The sequence below is a fragment of the Patella vulgata genome, chromosome 1 (genome assembly GCF_932274485.2).
Source record: "Patella vulgata chromosome 1, xgPatVulg1.2, whole genome shotgun sequence".
Classification (NCBI taxonomy): Eukaryota; Metazoa; Mollusca; class Gastropoda; family Patellidae; genus Patella; species Patella vulgata.
The window spans coordinates 31,709,836-31,730,332 of NC_065879.2; the positions used below are offsets into that span (position 1 = coordinate 31,709,836).

Genomic DNA, 20,497 nt, shown 5'->3' on the forward strand with positions numbered 1-20,497 from the left:
GGATCTGTGTAAATATTTTTCGCTCCGTTCTCTTCCATGTGCTCAAGGTCAAAGGGAAGTCACTCTCCCTCACCGGCAAGTAACTCTTGCTAGTTGTACTTGCTTTAATTAAACTGTGGTTTCGAAAAATATCACTCAAGCTTCAACACTTTGGGACACTACGAAACTTGGTGTAGCCTAAGTTTCATTATATCAATACCCTCACTAAGTTCGATAATGAGTATTTTAGGCTCAGGGTAAGCACAGCGATAAGCAATTTGATTAGTCGAGACTTTGGAGCTCGATAACTTTGATTCTACTTGAGTGAGAGTGGTGAAACGTCCTGTATAGTTTCATTTCATCATTTAGAGAAAAAATATAACTAACTTATTTCTATGAGATCCACACTGCCCGAAAAGTATTTTCTCGTCTTTTTCTTGTCCACTCCATATGCCCGAAAATATGCCCGAAGCTCTCTTATGATAGGTATGCCCGAAAAAACGGTATTGCCCGAAAATAGGTATTGCCCGAAAAACGGGCATCAGGCCGGAAAGCGGCAGAGGAAACTAGCAGTAAAACGCGTTTGCGACCGTCAAATATTCCAAAATTTTCTTGGCGGGTCATTCGCCTCTCAAAGAAAACCGGCGCCGCTGTCTATAAATCCGAAATTTTTCGGGCATTTCTAGTTTTGCTTTCCTAACTGTCATCGAGCCCTAATAAAACACTAATTTTACTTTTCTTGTAATTGAATATCGCGAATTTGTACTGAGTTGATTATGGATTAAAACATTTTGTCTGGAGCCACTCTACTTTGTGCGACATTTTTCAGGCATCGATTATTATTTGTGAATGCAGAAGCAACAGTCTGATTGGATGGTTAGAATTCAGAGTGGGATTTCAGTTACAAAACCATTGGATACTTTTGGAGTTGCTTACACGGGCTAGAATAGCAGAAAACGCATTTACGGTGATTTAATTTTCAAATTTTTCTCCGGAGGGTGAGGCCTCCATATACCGCGCGACGATTGATTGGTTGTTTGGAATTCGGGTCAGCCAGGTAGGCTATATTGGACCAAATTGAAGTTGCTGTATTCACAGACTGGAATAACAGGAAAACGCGTTTGCGGCAGTTACATTTTCAAAATTTTCTCCCAACGGTCCCGTCTTCGTTGACTGTAAACGATTGATTGGAATTCGAGTCAGCCACCTTAATAAGGCTATAATATATATTCGACCACTTTGAAGTTGCTTTGTTCACCGGCTGAAATAGCAGGAAAACGCGTTTGCGACAGTTAAATTTTCAAAATTTTCTCCTAACGGTCCCGTCTTCGAGGACTGTAAACGATTGATTGGAATTCGAGTCAGCCACCTTAATTAGGCTATATTAGACCGCTTGAAGTTGCTTTGTTCACTGGCTGAAATATCGGGAAAACGCGTTTGCGGCAGTTAAATTTTCAAAATTTACTCCTAACGGTCCCGTCTTCGAGAACTGTAAACGATTGATTGGAATTCCGAGTCAGCCACCTTAATTAGGCTATATTACACCACTTTGAAGTTGCATTGTTCAACGGCTGCAATAGCAGGAAAACGTGTTTGCAGCCGTCAAATATTCCAAAATTGTCTTTGGGGGGGGGGGGGGAGGGTATACAAGGTCGCTGCTGTCTGTAAACCCGACATTTTTTCGGGCATTTCGGGTTCTGCCCCCCTAACTGTCATCGAGCCCCTACGCCTATGTCGATGATGAGCATTTTCTGCGAAAGCTTAGTAGACACGTCAATCTGATTGGTCAAGGCTTTGGAACAGAATAACTCTCCTTCTAATTCGAGACGTAAACAGGGCGAGCGCTAATCCCATCCCTAATGCTAACCCTGGACCTAGCACTAACGCTTACCCTAACAATCTACAATCTTGCCAACAATCGCGTGCCCTAACCTTACATCTGCAGCGACCATGACGAAAATTGTGTTGGCCTTAACAAATTGATCTAGCCGTTTATTAGGTGAATTCCTTGGCATAGTGTTCGATCAAGAACTTGCACTAAGCAGACAAAAGCAATTTGATTAGTTGGGACTTTAGAACACGATAACGTTGGTTCTAATCGGAACTAATTATGAAACTCAGGGTATAGAATATCAATACCACGAATAAGTTCGGTGATGAGAATATTCTGCTTAGGCTAAGTCAAGGCTTTGGAACATAACATATTATGTTAAAACTTGATGTTGATGTTCATTAATAGGTGAATGTCTTGACTTAGATAACAAACCTTATCTCTCTGTTTCGAGATAAGAAATGGTGCTTAACTTCAACGTAGCACATGCGGGAGCGATTCGCACCCGGCATTTGTAAATAAAATTGACAATATTTTTAATCAAAACAACGATTGATTATTGTTATTTATAATATTTCTGCCACACCCAACTACAATTAAGCATATAATCCTACCTGAAACGGGTACAAATCCCCTCTTTTTAAATCAAAGCGACAGTAGATTGCTTTTTCCGACATTTTAAATTTACGTCTGTAACACATAAAAGCGGGGCCTCGTGTGCAATAGCCAATCAAAGTACTAATCTGATCAGAGTTGCGCAGTAGTAATACGCCGTAATTATGAACGTCTGAATCAATTTTGATAAAAACAACGCTTGATTTACTTTATTGTCAATATTTGCTGATAAATGAATGTTGTTTCAGTGGATTGGACTGCGTATGTGTAATAAGTACTAATAGTATAATATTAACCTATTTTTAAGATGGTACATGCATTAATAAAGAAATTGAGTTTGCCACTTGGAACTAAAGGAATCCAATCGTAGCTTAAAACAAGCACATCAGTATATCTCAGCGTTTTTAGTTACGTTCTCGTAGGAAGTCTTGACTGAGTTCAATGATTAACATTTTGAGCTAATGCTAAGCAGAGCTAAGCGAGAGAGAGAGAAATGGGGTTTAACGTCCACTCGACACAAACTAGGTCATTTCGGGACTAACATATGGTTTAATTTTATTTCAATAATTCGCTTGCGCGTAGGGGTCTTTAGCAGTGGGAGGAAACCGGAGGACCCGGAGAAAACCCACGAGGTTGGACAGGCGACCCTACTCCTTGCCGCAGAGCTAAGCAATTTCATTGGTCGATGCTTTGGGAAATAATAACTTTGATTCAAACTCAGGGCCTAAAATAATTACGTGTTATCTTCCAAGTGCTGAGTTTTGGTGTTGATGTGATCATAGAATTGAATTATAATCCAAATATTATCGTAACAAGAGTGGTGTGTTATCTTTCAAGTGCTGAGTTTTCGTGCAAATAAACTCCTATTATATGTAAACGGGGCCAGGCCAAAATAGTCGGCAGATGTCGTTTTTCAGCTCTGAATATTCAAAATTTTCGGTGTGGGAGGGAGGGGGAGGTCCCCAGATCGACCGACCGCGGGACACAGAATCCGTGCTATACGAGTAACCTTATTTTATACCCTGTTCTAACTGATGGAGAGTGATGAAACTTGGTGTATAGTTTCACTTCCAGGTACTTCAAAATCTGCATAGAGTTCGATCGTGAACATTTTCTGCTTAGACTAAGATGAAATAATCTGTTTGATTGCTCGTTACCTTTTAAAAAAGATAAATGTGTTCGATCCCGGTGTTGACTGACAAAGTTCATCGGGATTTTCCGAAGTGGTCCCCGCTTGTCAGTGGTACAGGATGGCGGGTCTGGCAGGGGAAACGTATAGTCGTTCGGGCGGGACAAAAAACCGAGGTCGCGCGTACACATTGGCTTGCACGCAAAAACACTCTTGGCAATCGGAATTCGATATAGGTCGTAGTTCTGTAATACGGGCAATCATAGCACACTGGATGGTTTGTGCCTGTCTTCATTTCCATATGGTAAATGGAAAGCGACTGACGACAAATACAATCTCAAATTGGATGCTCCTTGCTATTCTATTGTAGCAAATAAAAGCACGATCCGCACCGCTACAGTCGAAAAATCTCTTTTTCGTAGTAGAAGCAATTTAAAGGCAACTGCACTGTTTGAAAACTGATCTGGGAATACTGCCACTGTTTCACATAGTCTTGTAAAATTTGGTTTTATTTAATAATGACATGTAGCGTTTATCAAACGCTTTACTGTGCATTAAAAGCGTAATTTTCGATCCGAAAAAGAGTTACCCCCCTTGTACTAACTAAAAGCAGCAAGGAACATGTTTTATTAATTTATTAAACAGTGGGTGACTCATTTTAGAAACATGTAAACCAAATCACGTACACTATACAGATACTGTCAGAATTATTATACACATTTATAAACAAAATACCTCACTCACTGACATTCAATTGAACCCATGTTTTTGATTCATTAATAATATAAAGAGTTAGATGTAATTAATATGATACTTGGGCAACATTGGACTATTTTATAGCTAACTGCTGTTATCAAAATAACTCCGCGTGAATTCAAAAAATTTTTTATAATCTGATCGTATTAATGGTGTTCTATTTACTTCAGAATTTTCAACCATAAAACAGCGCGATCATGTACCAGATGCCTGCGTGTTGTTTGCCTGCTTTCATGGTAAAGAAACCGCAAATATCTCTCATACCTCGCTAAAAAAAATATAAGGGGTTTATGTGTTTGTACAAACTAAAATAAAAAAAAAGGTATATTTAATGAGATAGATACGACAGGTTTCATATTGTAACTTCGGCTATGCCTGTTGTCCAGACATTGCCAAAGGCAATAGCTTAATAAATTTAAGTATAAAATTTCATGATAATGCCCGGGAGACAGGTAAACTTTTATTCCCATCGGGTTTAAAGTCCTACCTAATTCTGCTCCATCCGGGCTAATGAAGACGGGCATACGCCATAATGTAGTGTTCTATGAGGGAAATTTTTCCCTGATAGGGGCGCTACGGCCTACTCTTAATTTGAATTCCAGCCGTTCTTTTACGTACACGTCACCGTGTACACGGGACCTCAGTTTTTAGTCTCATCCGAACGACTATACGTCCTGCACCACTGACACGGAGGTTCAGTCTCGGAAAATCACGATGAACTTTCTCGGCAATGGTTCCCCATATGTGGCTTCATTTATGCCCACATTTAGCACGGCGGTGTCAAAACGTTTATTCCGGATATATTTCAAGCAGCTGTAAGCTAATTCTTCCATTTCACATTTAAATGTTAATTCGTGTGCTATGTTTTAAGGGTGATATAAACAGAAATTTTAAAGGACGCGTGATTTATTTATTGCCATACAGAACATGATGCTAGCTTATTAAAAGAAACGGATTCTTTTCTAGGACAACTCACTTTTAGAATGAGGTTTTGCATGAAACTCCAGTTAACACTGTTTAACATTTGTATTTTACATATTCCGGTCTCGAACTTTAAATTGGGAAGCCTATCAGTCTATCATTTACTTATCAATATTGTGCCCCCTACTCACAGTCGGGGATAGATTTATCTGGTTGCTTTGTAACATCAGCTGTATATTATTTGTATAATCCAAAGGATTGAGGGTTCGAAAACACGACGATCGATCAACAAGCTAGGGGCAGTCCCAGAAATTTGACTGGACTTAAAGGGCCAATCTTGATTACATTTTGGAAAATAAATATGCTTAATTTGGTGTTAAAAGCCCTTATAGGCTCAATACCACTCTTGTTGTAACTGAATAATATGTCCCAATCTTTATTCTGGTCAACAAATTGTACTATTTTACAATATTCCAATTAATTGATGATACAAATTTCATCTTAAGACACCTAATTTAAAAAAATGGAAAAATTCAACTAAATGATTTGAAAAGCCTAACGTAAAGCTTTTCAAATGTGACTTGGATTTAAAAATATTTTTGAACCCTCTGGAGAAGTAAAATAGGATTTAATGGATAATTTACACAACACGTAGGACACTAACACATCTAGTACTTAGAATAAGGCTATTTTTTTTATTTTCTGGAGCTGTCAAGCCAGCAAGAGTGTTATTGTCCCTTTAAAATCCTTTATGAGAGAGAGGGGGAGAAATGGGCTTTAACGTACACTCGACACAAACAAGGTAATTTCGGGACTAACACAAGTTTCAATTTTATTTCCATAATTTGCTTGCGCGTAGGGGTCTTCAGCAGTGGGGGGAAACCGAAGGACCCGAAGAAAACCCACGAGGTTGGACAGGCGACCCTACTCCTTGTCACGTACAACCGGGAAATCGAAACCACGCCAGTTGACTCAATGACAGACTTTATGATACAACGCACACGTGCTAACCATTCAGCTAGCATTAAAGGGACCATTCCGATTTTAACAGAGTCTCAGAAATAAAAGTCTGTGACGTATGAAATTTAAACGCCAAAATATAGAGAAATGGTGTATTTATACCTTGTCTCAAAATTTTAGCTCAAAATATTGAGTCGTTTGAACGTGAACGTCAAAACCGCATATCGGGACACGTAACCCTTTTAAGATTATTCGGTCATTTTGTTTCGTTAGGTGACCTGATATCTATTGCCGTTCCTTTAGAGTTCTATACAGAGCATGACCCATGTGCTGTACTTGTAAACGAAAGGTAAATTTCACCTACACGGTTAATACTGCTGGGGACACCATCTCTATTTCTATGTTGTTTGTAAACGTATCACGTATATCGAGTTAGTTGGGGGGGGGGGGGGATAGAAGGGGGGGGGCGAAAGATAAGAGTGTGCGCGCTGCATCATAAGGTCTGTCATTGAGTCCACTGTCGTGGTTTCGATTCCGCGATTGTACGTGACAAGGAGTAGGGTTGCCTGTGCAACCTTTTGGGTTTTCACCGGGTCCATGGTTTCCTCCCACTGCTATAAATGACTCCTACACGCAAGCGAATTATTGAAACAAAATTGAACTATGTGTTAGTCCCGAAATGACCTAGTTTCTGTTGAGTGAACGTTACCCCCCCCCCCCTCCCCGGACATAACCGAATATACCCTTATAACATGGGCAAGAATGTAGAAAATAAGTGGTTCGTGCATTATCCCCATTATTCATGGTGTAATTTGGGGACAAAATGGCCAACCCCAAATGCAAATTGAAAGTTTGTATTTCTTCAACAAAAAATGAAGTTCTTAATCCCCTAACTAACAAATTGTATTTACCAAAATATATCTATAGAACTTCCTCTTTTAAGGTTTAATTTCACAAATTCGACACAAATGACTAATGCCTATGTAATCATTTATACTAACTTAGATTGGTTGAATTTAAACGTCGGTTGTTTTAAACAATTCAAAAGTTCCAGTTGAAATTGATTTAAGCGTGTAAAGATATTTTGAAAACGGTTGACAAATTGTTAACTTATTTATAAACATTCTACTGACATTTTAAAGATAAACAAATCTTAGACTACTAGTAAACCTAGATTCGGCATGAATGAGTCAGTGTATCTTAGAAAAAGAAAGAAAGAATTGTTTTACTCCCTATATTATGTTTATGAATAATGAGACAATTGATAAATTGCAGATAAATTTACACAGAACTAATTTCTCGCACAGAATATAGAAATAAAGCAGTTCTTTTGAGATTCCTGGTTTATCGGACAGATATAGAAAGCTCTCTATTTATGTTATATGAGGACATGTGTTTTCTTTATTGAAATCATCTGAGTGAGGATGAAGTGTTTGAATGATGCCAAGACCTTGGGAGCATATTAATGGCCATGCATGAAAATGCATAGTTGCACAGGAGTGAAATTTAAACAAATGTATATGATTTCCTTACCTTTTTTCAAACCTTAAAATTGGCCACATACGTCTTATCACAGGGTTTCGTATAATAAAGCTTGCTGATGTTTGATAGATGAATTTAAGTGTGTGTGTGGGGGGGGGGGGCAGAAATAGATAACCCGTAATAGAACAGTGGTATTTAAGCGATAATGCATAACCTCCATGCAGTATGCCGAAAGTGATATCAATATAATATATAGGCCTACATGTACTGTTATTTTAATATGAGATGAAATAATTCTAATGCATTGGTTAAAAGAATATTTCCTCTTTAATTCAAAGTACGTACGTGAAATCAAGGGCTCTTCGTCGTTGCAACATAAAAATATCAGTTTTCTCTACAAACGAATACTTTAAACTATTGTTTCATATACTGTCTATTTTAGTCGACTGGGAACAAATTCTTCATAACTTAAAAATGGTTCTTTAACCATCGTGACAAATACCGAAACAAAATACTTCATCTTGACAAACGAAACGAGACGTTTATACAGGTTGATTTTGGGTTATTTATTACCATTTCTAGATAACATTTTGTTATTTAACTAGGGCATATTGCTCTATCCTCTAGAACCTTAAAATAGACGAACCAAAAGCACATATTTCTAAAATGTACATTATGTCCTATATTAGATTAGGATCCCATATTTTCACGGCAAGATAAGAACGTCAATTGAAATGGACAAATAATACTGAATTCTAATTCGTGTTTTTAAATATACATTATGCAAGAGCTAAATCTGCCTATTGCAAGTCTTTCTTTAGGCCTGAAATGTTATCCAAATTATTAATTAGACTAATTAACTTATTCACACCATAATCAACTCTCGATGTCATCGCTAGCCTGCGATGTTTATTGGATTAGGTTCGGATTTGCTGTTCGACTTCCATTCTTGATTTAATCATGAAATGGATAATCGAGACTATGTTTTTTTTTTATCGCATCGACTTTAGTAATGATGATCGAGGCTAGGCCTAAAATTCAGTCGCTAAAATCTCGGTTCAGACTTCAGAGTGGATCAATTTGAACGAAATTTTCAGCAAATTCCCTTTACATTATCTAGTTTTTTTTAACTATTATAGTGAGACCTGCCAGCTCTTTATCTAATCTCCCATAATGTATCTTTAATTTCAAATATTATGGAAACTATTGAGTTAGAGGTTATAAGCTCCTTTAATTGAGTAATAGTAATTCTGATCGTTAACATACTTCTCAAAAGTCAAAAATATATCCTATTTTAATGTAGAGACTGTTGTTATAAAATGGTCTGACTTAAAAAAAAATCAAAGCCCTATATATACATGCTTCTGCCAAGGTGTTGAAATTATATTCACTATATGGTCCCTACTGTAACGCCACCCTATATGATTATATGAGTCTCTGTCGATCACATTTTAATGATATTAAGACATGATATAAATTCACTGGTCCCTAATGTAACACCACCCTATCTGAGTCTCTGTCGATCACGTATTTTATGTATTGTAAATTCGTTTTCTTTTTCTCCAGATTTTTGTATCCCTATAAATTTGCCCCAGTAACTACATTCATAGAATTTTAATGGGCCTGTATTGGGGTAATACAAATCTCCTGTAGTTTTTACCCATAAATTGCTATAAAATGATTATATATATGGACATACGAATACGATTTTACAATCTATTCTAACAATTTATAGGCTAGGCCTATTTTTATTTTATCAATACAAATTTAATCCACTCAACCCACCCCTTAATTTATAGATTTCTTTTTTTTGTTGCTTTTAATTGAATACCAAAAGTGTTATTCATTAATAATGCGAACAACAATACACAGTTATACCTTCCGATGCATACATATTTTTCTAAAAGTAAATAATAAGCAACTGGCGGGAAATATTATTGCCATGAAAAATGCGCGTCTTTCTCCAAAATGAACGTTTTACCTCTTCATTGGAGAATCTATTTAACGATGAATAAGCCGGTAGTATTAATATATTCGACCTATTTTATAAAGCGTGAATAACTCAAAGCCACTAACTGCCAGTCTCCTAGCACGTTGACATTGATGATGAACTGCTGTGGGATGTTTGGACAATCGAGACTAAATAACTGTTAAAGCTCTCAACAAGACATGCGCATTTATATACCGAATGGCGGAAAATAAATTTAGCCGATTTTAATGTGCAAATGGCTTCGCTAAATTCGGTGAAACGGGAGGCCTTCTTCCGTGGTGAGACTGCCAATTTGAAGTTTGATCCATCTGCTAGATATGGGAGTGATAGAGAGCGCGTGGCTGTGAAAGAAAAGGACTATAATTCGAGAGAAATGGACAACTGTGAGAAAGAAAAACGGGATGAACGAGAAAAGAAGCATGGAGGAGATACTCACAAAGAACTGGAAGGATATGTTGGCTTTGCTAATTTACCAAATCAAGTCTACAGAAAATCGGTCAAACGTGGCTTTGAATTTACACTAATGGTGGTTGGTGAATCAGGATTAGGAAAATCTACATTAATTAATTCCTTATTTTTAACCGATTTATACAGTTCTGAATTTCCTGGACCATCCCATCGTATTAAAAAAACCGTCAAAGTGGACACCACACAGGTCATGCTGAAAGAAAATGGTGTGCAGTTAAAATTAACTACAACAGATACACCTGGTTTCGGAGATGCTGTTGACAATAGTAATTGCTGGCAACCCATCATAGATTATATCGACAATAAATATGAAGATTATTTGACAGCAGAAAGTCGCGTTAATCGCACTGGCATCCCAGACAATCGAGTTCACTGCTGTTTATATTTTATTGCTCCAACAGGCCACGGCTTAAAACCATTAGATGTGGAATTCATGAAGCGACTCCATGACAAAGTTAATATTATACCTTTAATTGCCAAAGCTGATACTCTCACACCAGAAGAATGTCGAGACTTCAAAAAGTCAATTTTAAGCGAGATTGCTGAACACAAGATCAAAATTTATGAATTTCCGTATTGTGAGGATGAAGAGGAAAGTAAAATACAGAAGAAATTACGAGATCGGGTACCATTTGCTGTCGTTGGTAGTAACAGGGTGATCGATTCTGGTGGTAAAAAGGTCAGAGGTCGAATGTATCCTTGGGGTGTGGTTGAAGTTGAAAACCTTGAACATAATGATTTTATTGCACTCAGGAACATGCTCATTAGAACACATATGCAGGATCTGAAAGACGTTACCAATAACGTCCACTACGAAAATTACCGATATGGTAAACTAGCGCCAGTTCAGTCTGACGGAAAAATTAAACCAGGTTCCCTCACCAAAGATCCTTTAACACAAATGGCAGAAGAAAAACGAGACCATGACTTAAAGATGAAGAAAATGGAAGCAGAAATGGAACAAGTGTTTGAGATGAAGGTCAAAGAAAAGAAAAATAAGCTCAAAGAATCAGAAGTTGATCTTCAGAAACGTGCAGAACAGATGAAGAAGGGTCTGGAACAGCAGCAGAAAGAATTGGATGATCGATGGCGCCAATTTGAAAAAGAAAAGCAGGAATGGGAAAGTGCCAATGATAGACATAAAGACATTTTAGATAGTGCTAAAAAGGAGAAAAAGAGACTCTTTTAAGACTTTTAAAACAAAATCTTATTTTGTTGGACATCCAGCTATTCTTCATAAAATTAACCAAACCATTACACTCAGTGCTTGTATTTCAAACGGCAGTCATTAACTTTTTTTCAAGTTTCATCCCTATACTAGTGGAATATATTTGCATCTATAGACGATCTGGATTTATTGATTAATAATCAACATGTTTTGCAATGGGGGATAACAAGGAATGTTTTATATTAAGAAATATGTAGGGTTTAGGGAACAAGGAATGTATTTTTTGCATGAAAAGTTTACACTAAGATTCGGAACAAGATGTTCGAGGAGTGTTGTGTAATGTGTATGTACTGTAGCAGTGTTTATTTGAATTTAATTCAACATTTTATTCCAGTATTTACATAGAAAGATTCATTTCCATAAAATGACTTTGCTAAAATTTCACGTTATTTAAATGAGTGTAGTCGTCCTATCATGTCATACTACATGTACCACTAGACCAATACTGAATTTACATCTCCAGTCAGTTCCTGTTTAGTTTGCAAAACCGTTACACATTTTGGCTTTTATTTTTATAACAAAATTTAAATATAATATATTGATCAAGTTTAAAATACATGTAGGATCATTCTAAATACACATTTTGTTGACAATGTTTTAAAGTTTATACAGAATTGAATGTTAAATCTTTAGTCAAATTATTTTAGTGTATCTGAATACAATTAATAAGAATACTTTTTCAGAAAAAAAAACCCATTTCCTCTGGTGTGTTTATATTTATTTTTGATGACAATCATTGTGGCCAGATGGCAATATGCCACTGAAAACATACTTGCCATGGTAAAATTTAAGACAATATTTGACAGGTCTCTACGATTTTTTTTTGTAGATATTTACCATTTTTTCAAGGCAGTCGACACAATAAAGATGAAGTTAACCAAAATTTTAAAAAATGACATAATGTGAATTTAATGGTTAAGAAATCATTAATTTGTAGTGAATGCTACAAAGGGGACCAAGCATTTAATTAAAAAAAATATTATAAAACTGTTTATTCATTCCTTATCTACTGTTGACAAGAGATACATGTAATCATGTATGAAATATTAGTTAAGACATCTTGGATACTTGTAGTCTTCAAACTTTCAAACTAGGATGGATTATTGAATGTGGTCAGTTCATTATGGTTGGAATGGTAGAACCTAAATATAGGTCATCACTTCTTTTTGTTTTTACATACAGGAAGGTAACAATACTGTTTTCCATTTTAACATCCATTATTTCCTGTTGTTATTCACTTAAATTCATTAGGTCAGGATCAGAATGTTTTATAAGTGATTCTAGTTCAACAGTTGTCTGACAATCTTTTTCATATTCATGATTAAATCATATTTACTTTAAAGTTTCTTGATATTTGTTGACCTGTGTGCTTATGCATATCACGGTCTAAATGTTTTACAACACACCAAACTTATTAAAAGTCCCCTACACATAGTTGTCTTCCAATATGTAGGATCAAATAACATATTTATGTATTTAATAATCAAACATTTTGTATTTTAGCCATCATACATTTATGCCTGTTTTGACTTCTTTATTAGCATGTAGGCTACATGAAACGACTGTACTTGTAGGATTTGTGCTAAAAAAAAACAAAAACATGGTGTACAAGAATTTTGTATGTATTGACAAAATGTATTCATCCCTAAGATACTATAGGCTTAGGTTTTAAGCAGGTATAAAGATTTGCATACATGTATCTACTTCAATATATATATAAAAACCCTCCAACAATATGCAATTTTGTGACTCACAATCATTTTTCTTATCTAAATAGTATATGCATTCATGCAAAGAATCCTTTGTATATAGCAAATACCATGTTCTACTCTGTTGATTGTCTATAGTAAATTAAATGAAATTTTTGTAGACTTACATTGTATGAATTGAATTTGTCAATTGTTGTAGTCACTAACAAAATACATTGTTAGAGTTCTGCTACTTTGTATCTTACGTTTAGTCTCTTCATTTGAACTGAAAACTATTGATTTTTTGAGAGTTTATTTGATGTTTGATGAGTTGTTCTCTAAACCCTTTAATCCCAAAGAAACATTGTCACATTGGTAAAAACTTGTCCTTTATTGAGAGAATTTGGTCAATTAACTATACTTAAAATCTGCTTGATTGCATTGTATCTTGTACCTCTGGTAAGTCTAAGCCAATGAGGGTGACATGGTCTCTTAGAAAATCAGAATAAGATTATTTCAGGACATTTTCTTGGTCATTGTAGTTAGAAAAAAGTATTTAAATATTTTTTTTTTTTTTTGAAGTTAGACTGATTCTGTATTCTGGTATTTTCTGTAGAAAGGAAGAACTTGAATGAGTATTAATTTGTTGTTTATTGTGCTTTTATGGGATAGATGATTCAAAACCTTACTGTAAATATTTTTGATTACAAATGAATAGTATTGTTGAAGTAGTTAAAATAAGAGAAGGTAGTATTTGTAAGTTAATGTAGGTTGCTAGTAGATATTGTACATGTGTAATTGTTGATAGTAGGTATACGATCTTGTATTTCAACAGCCTCTAGAATGACCTACCCTATATTCTTTAATGAAAATTTAGAGATAAACGATCATGGGTTAAAAGAAAACCTGGTCATTGCTCAGGCTTAGTCATCATTTAAGATTCTAAAAAGTTTTAGAATATAGCAGTTGTACCTTTATTCTAATATAAATTTTACAACAAAGAGCAAACTTGTTTGGGTATACAGTACCAGCTTTGTTTTTCTAATTAATCTTGAATTGAAATCCTCGTATACTCAAAAATATTTAAATTTCGTGGCTTTGTAAAAACATCTTTGTTGGAGAATAACAAAACCGTTTATGTTGTAAACTTGTAAAAATAGATGCTGCTGTTTCTTTTTTTATTTGTCCTACATGAAGCATTTCTGCTACATGTATGATTGCTGTGAGATTTTTTTTATATTGCATTTCTTGTAATTTTTACTGAATTTCTCCCTCTTACCCACCTTGCGTTTCATCTCCCCTTCCCCATATAACCAAATGTTAGCCCCCTCCCCTCCCCCCTTTATCCCAGATATATGCCCTGTTTATGTAACAATTTGTACACAAATGTAAATAGGTATTTTAAAATGTTATTTAGTGTATTTAAGTGCTGTTTGTAAACCTACTAAATGTTTAGTATTATTTTTTCTAGTCTGGTGTAGTAGTAGTGTATTATCATTTAGTGGTTATTATTTAAATGTAACAGCATGTTTTTCTTTATGTATGTTAATCTATATACTAACTTAAGCACTTCAATATTTGTGAAGTAAACATAAAAACATAAATTTTTTATAAGAAAACTATCAAATAATTAAAAATGTATGTTATGTAACATGTTTATGTATTACATGAAAGCAGCTAATTATTTTATATCATGCGTACTGGTACACACATTCTTTCTTGAATTGCTTTTCAATTTATTTGTTACTCTGATTAATAAGTCATCAAAACTGTGCATTTAATAAATAAATCAATCTTCTTAAACACTTATTTAATGATATTGGTATGATTGATGAATTGGTATAAGTTATTTAAAGATATAATTTTGTGGGATCTCTATAGATACCCTTTCCCATCAATGTCTTGACTATAAATTCAAGGACAGTCTACAATATGTATTGGGGTTTAGCATTCACACTATTAAAATTGTGTATTATATTATGTGTAGTGGGTTAATGGGAATACACTTGAAGTATGCATATTTAATTATATTGATCTTGTTAATTAATACTTTGATACATTTTGTATATTCACTGTGAGTTACTGGAGAATAAACTTTCAAGTATACAGTGGGGGGTATAAGTAACACTTTGAAACATTGTATATTATAAGGTGTGGGATATGGATTATATTATATGCGTATTTAGTGTGTGTTATTGAACCATCCATATTGCACAGTAGAACAGTCATGGATCATAATACTTTCTTACCATAGCCAATTTTAATAGAAAAAGATTTGTTAGCTATGTGAAATACTCCAATGAGAAGTACCGACAGTATCATGTGTTCATAAAATACTTAATAAGAGTAAGCATACCCTGTGCTTAATTTAGTCTGTGATATAACCCTAAGTGGAAGTGGATGTTATACCCCAGTAGTAGTTGTACCTGTATGTCAAGGCATTGTGTTTGTGATGTTGAAATATGTAAACAAATGTTAATTTAATAATATCTATGTAACAGCTTGATAAAGGAGCCTCTAATGGACATAGATAGATGTCGGTCTTAATCTTAACTTAGTATTTAGATGTCATTTAGCTTGTAATGTGACAAAATATATCAAACTTATATCCTAGTTAATCAGACTTCAACATCTTTCAATGTTCAGAACAAGTATGTAAGGGTTATAGACATTGATAAGTAAAACTATTTGGCTTGGGTGTGGTCGCAAAGAATATGATAGGAAAATGATTAAGTACATTTATATATACTAGGAGTGTAAAGTGTAATAAGAAAATGATTTTGTATATCATTATGGATATCTAATGCCAAATCAAATTAAATGTTTACTAAATGAAACTAAATGAGCAATGTAACAAACTACTTTAATCAAATACATGTATTTATTCTTTGATTATAAATTTTACTAATGGCATGACACACAGTTTTGTTAAATCTTTATTGTTCCATTTTATCCTCGTTCCATATATTCTACATACCCGGTATCTGATTAATCATACTCTTTGTTTAATTTTCCCCTCACCTTAAATTATTTTCCTGTATTATAGTCACATTTAACATTTTATCATAATTGTAAACTTTTTTGTAATGTATTGAAGTCTTTATATTCTTAAACTGAATGTAGTTTTTGTAATTCAGAGCCCATATCTCGAAATCTATTCTATTATGTTGTGCAGTAAATTTCATCGAGAAATGGGCTTCAACGGTAAAGACTATGTTGTGTACATCAACTGCTTACCATCAATAAAAAATATACTGCATGCAAATATTCTTTTGTCATATATTTGGGGTAGGGTTTTTTTTTAACCTGTTCAGAAAATCCTTTCAGAGTTTAGGAAATTAGTAATAAGTTTTGACTCAGTCAAGGAAATAGAAAAGGCAAGTAGAATGGAATTACATTAATACAAATTTGCTTATGAGGTGTTAGTTTTTTGGCGACTTTAAAGTGGTGAAGTCTAACTCAATATCATCCAAAGTCTTCGACATTGAAAACACAAATTATTTGTCAATTAAATCAGCATTGATGTTGTGATCTTACTGGGAAAAAAATGGGCTTCTGATACCTAATAATTAAGACAAAATAAACATTTTACCATTGGTACACGAATCGTGTACCATAATGCGGTTCAGCACCATGTGTAACAAGGGACTCAAGAACGAGGGGAGACATAATTCCACGAGTCATGTCAAACCGTGACATCATATTCTTATCTGGAGAGCATGCGCAATAAATACTATCGGTGTAGACTGGAATAACCAGATGTTAGAGACTGCCATTCGATTGAGACTTTTGGCGTATTTCGCCGAACATAACTAATTTGAAATTACAGTAAAAACGGAAATGACTGAATTTAAATCAATTTATATACATTCATATTACATCATTATATGCATTGGGACCCATATGAGTCAATTTCTGGGTCCAAAATATTGGCGATTGTTGCTGCATAATTTTGTGCACAGAACACAAATTAAAGGAAAGAAGCGTTAAAACAATACTTCCGTCATTCTGCAACTAACATATGATCTCTTTTTTTCAATGAACAAGGAGTATTTTCTCCAGACAGCTGTATTCCACCCTACTCTGTTAAATGTTTACGTATAAGTCAATGGAAATGTGTACACATTCGAACTAGGAAAACATTTCTTGTTAGCCCAATCTCTGACAAAAAGAATGGTTATTGTATCCATAAAATGTTACAACTTAATAGACAAAAAATGCAAGTATTGGCAGATTATGAATGTCAGTAACTGGAACATGTGCTCTGTATCAGAGAAGAGATTATATCAAGTCTGACATATAGTTTACAGACAACTACAAATATCGAGCAGATTCTATAAAACTCCATCCATTCACTATAAGGTTCACACCTGATTAGTTAAAATTTCTAGTACATGAGAAAAGTTATTTAAAAGCTGAATAATCTATCTGGTAGAAATTCTTTTTCACAATGGTGTGTTAATTGTAACTTTATATTATAAAGAATGTCGTGAGAGGAGTCAAATATTTTACAGGTGAGACAATTGGAAAATAGGTTAATTAACAGCTAGATCAACTTGTCATAGATATACCTGTATTGGGTTAAATATACCTTTATATGTGTATACCTACTATATGAAGCACTATTTGTGTAGTTGACCGTACTATGATACACCTGACCGGTGTCACTTTATTAAACCAAGTTAAAGCCTCTAGGTATTTGGTGATAATATTAAAGGGAATATACATGATGGGTGTACTCAAAACCTATAATTGGAGCTAAAGTATGTAAAAAAAAACCCCAAAAAACCACCTTTGATTCTGATGGAAGAATGAAATGGGGAAATGGATTGGGTAACACGTCATTTCGGTCCCGCATCATTTCGGACTCAAGACAGACGACCTTTCAGACTCAGTTTGATGACGGTTGAGGCTTTACTTGATGACTTTTCGGACTCGGACTGGCGACATTTCAGACTCGGATGAATAATTAAAAGACTGTTGAACATTTGTATGATATATTTGTAACAGCTGGGGTTTTTTTTCGTATTATGTGAGTCCGATAGTTGTTTTGTTTTATTAAATTGATAGGTGATTCTTGAGACCACTAATAATTAGATAACACTGATTTTACACTGCTTGTTCTATTTTTATTTTGTTTCATCGGTGGATTTAACTTGCTACTTTTCTGCACCAACCAGGCTAATGAAGATGGGCATACATCAAGCAGTGTGCTATGAGGGGAATTTTGCCTGGACAGTGGCATTTCCTCTTACTCTTTGTTGAATTCCAACTACCAAGGGTTCTTTTACATTCACACTAACTGCCAACACCACCTCACTTCCTACACAACTCACAAGTGGTTACCACACTGGAATATCTTGATTAACTTCGAAGTCAACACTTGGATTGAGCCACTGAGTTAGATGGACAAGGGGCACCGGAACTAAATTCCATGATTAAGACAAGGAATAGGGTAATTTGCCTAACTTCATGTGTTTTCTCTTGGGTCCCTCCAAATGCTAAAAAGCCCAGGCACATGAAAATTCATGATGTCCCATTAAATACATCACATAATTATTCTGTTAGTCTGAAAATGATGTAATTGTATTGAGGTAGAGATGTTGTCCTTTAAAGCCTTAGGGCAAATATATATAATATACATAATTATGTGATTTATTGTACAGAAATCAGTTTAAAGTAACAATATTGATACAATCTTGTATAAGTGTAACATTACTGGTGTTCTGAATGTCCCCCAGGCATATTATCTTAAACTTATGATCTACATGTAGACGGGTCTATTATATAGTTTTAGCTATATAAGATATATTAAAATATATCTTATATATGAATTTAAGACACTTCGGCCAGTGGAAATTTTGGCCTAGGACATTTTGTCTCCTTTTTTTTTTTTTTTTTTCGAAAAGAGGACGTTTCGTCCAGATTTATTTGTTTGTTTTCTCTAACAGATTTTTTCTTTGCTGTGTATTTTTGTTTTTTTTATTTTTTACTGCGACAAATGTATTTTTTTTTTTAAATAAGTCTGAAAATAGTCATCTTTGTACATGTTTGCAAGTGTCTCCAAGTTGACTGAGTAAAATGATAAAAACAGCACTGAATCTATACTTGCGGTCCATACACTGCATGAAGAGCAAGGTCTACAGAGCGTTCAAAGTCTATTATAACAGTTGACAGGTCACAACCATTGCTCCACTAACAAAACAAAAAATTAATTTATAATTTGTCTGAGTCTTTCTTTGTAAAAGTACATACACTAATGGAACAAAAACTGAGTGCCTATGCACCAAACATAGGAATCTGCAAATTTCTGATCATGGTGTTCCCTTTAAATGTTTTAAAAACTTACTTTACTCACTTTCAAAACATTTTTTTCATTAAAATAATAATTTTTTTGTGTAAAATTGACTGAAACGTCCGTGGACCGAAACGTCCACTGGCCAAAACGTCTGTCTATACCCTCATTTATATCTAAGTACGCTCTCTCAGTTTTATATATTCTTTTTTTAAGAATATACAAGGTAATAAAATATGAATATGATATCTATTGGTATTTCCTTAATAGCAGAATCATTCGGAATATAATATTATGTTTCCCTACTTTCAATTTAAGTGTTACTATTTTTATCTCATGCAGAAACGCTATTATGATAGTATGAATCATGAAAAAAGCTCCAGAGAATATAACATATTCTAAATTCTGGCATGAATAGTCTGGAACATTAATATGATCAAGGTTTTATTCTTTCTGATTGTACCTTTAAACAACCAGGCATTTTTGCTCTAAATCTAAAATGTTGCTGTCAAGATACCATTTGTGAAGAATGTTTTACTCTGAAAAATGTAATTTATGTCTCATAAATAAAATAACATCAATATAAATGCATGTTTAAATTAATGTGACCAGTACCATTGTAATTTTAATGAATAATTGACCTCTAACAATGTCAGTAGCTGACCGCTATCTCTTAATTACATCATATTGTTAGGTTATTTAGTACATTGATCACCATCTCATTAATCACCATTGATTGCTTTATTGGTTTTCGCAGGGGTCATTATTGAACATACTACCAATTAATTGGGTAAAACTTCAGACTGGATTTTGTTATGTCACAGACCACAAATATATGTATATAACAGAGAGAGAGAAAAATGAGGTTTAACAACCACTCAAATTAAACTAAATCATTTCGGGATTAACATATGGTACATTTTTGTCAATAATTCGATTGCGCACAAGGGGTCTTTAGCAGTGGGAGGAAACCAGAGGTCTCAGAGATAAGCCATGAAGTTAGGCAAGTGCCCCTGCCACGTTACTCAATGTTCTATAATGCACGTGATAGACCATTCGCTCCCCCCCCCCCCTCAACCTACAATATATATAGGCTTTAAAGTACTTTTACTGGTAAAGGTTCTCATTTGATACATTTATTAATGATGGGATTAA

The 20,497-nt window shown here is 34.6% G+C and overlaps 1 protein-coding gene across 1 annotated transcript; it reads left to right on the forward strand.

The window, feature by feature from the left end:
• Positions 1–9,818: 9,818 nt before the first annotated feature.
• Positions 9,819–16,312, forward strand: LOC126829273 (septin-7). Its single transcript, XM_050559086.2, has one exon. The coding sequence runs from the start codon at positions 9,899–9,901 to the stop codon at positions 11,318–11,320; it is 1,422 nt and encodes a 473-aa protein (XP_050415043.1). The 5' UTR covers positions 9,819–9,898; the 3' UTR covers positions 11,321–16,312.
• Positions 16,313–20,497: the final 4,185 nt, after the last annotated feature.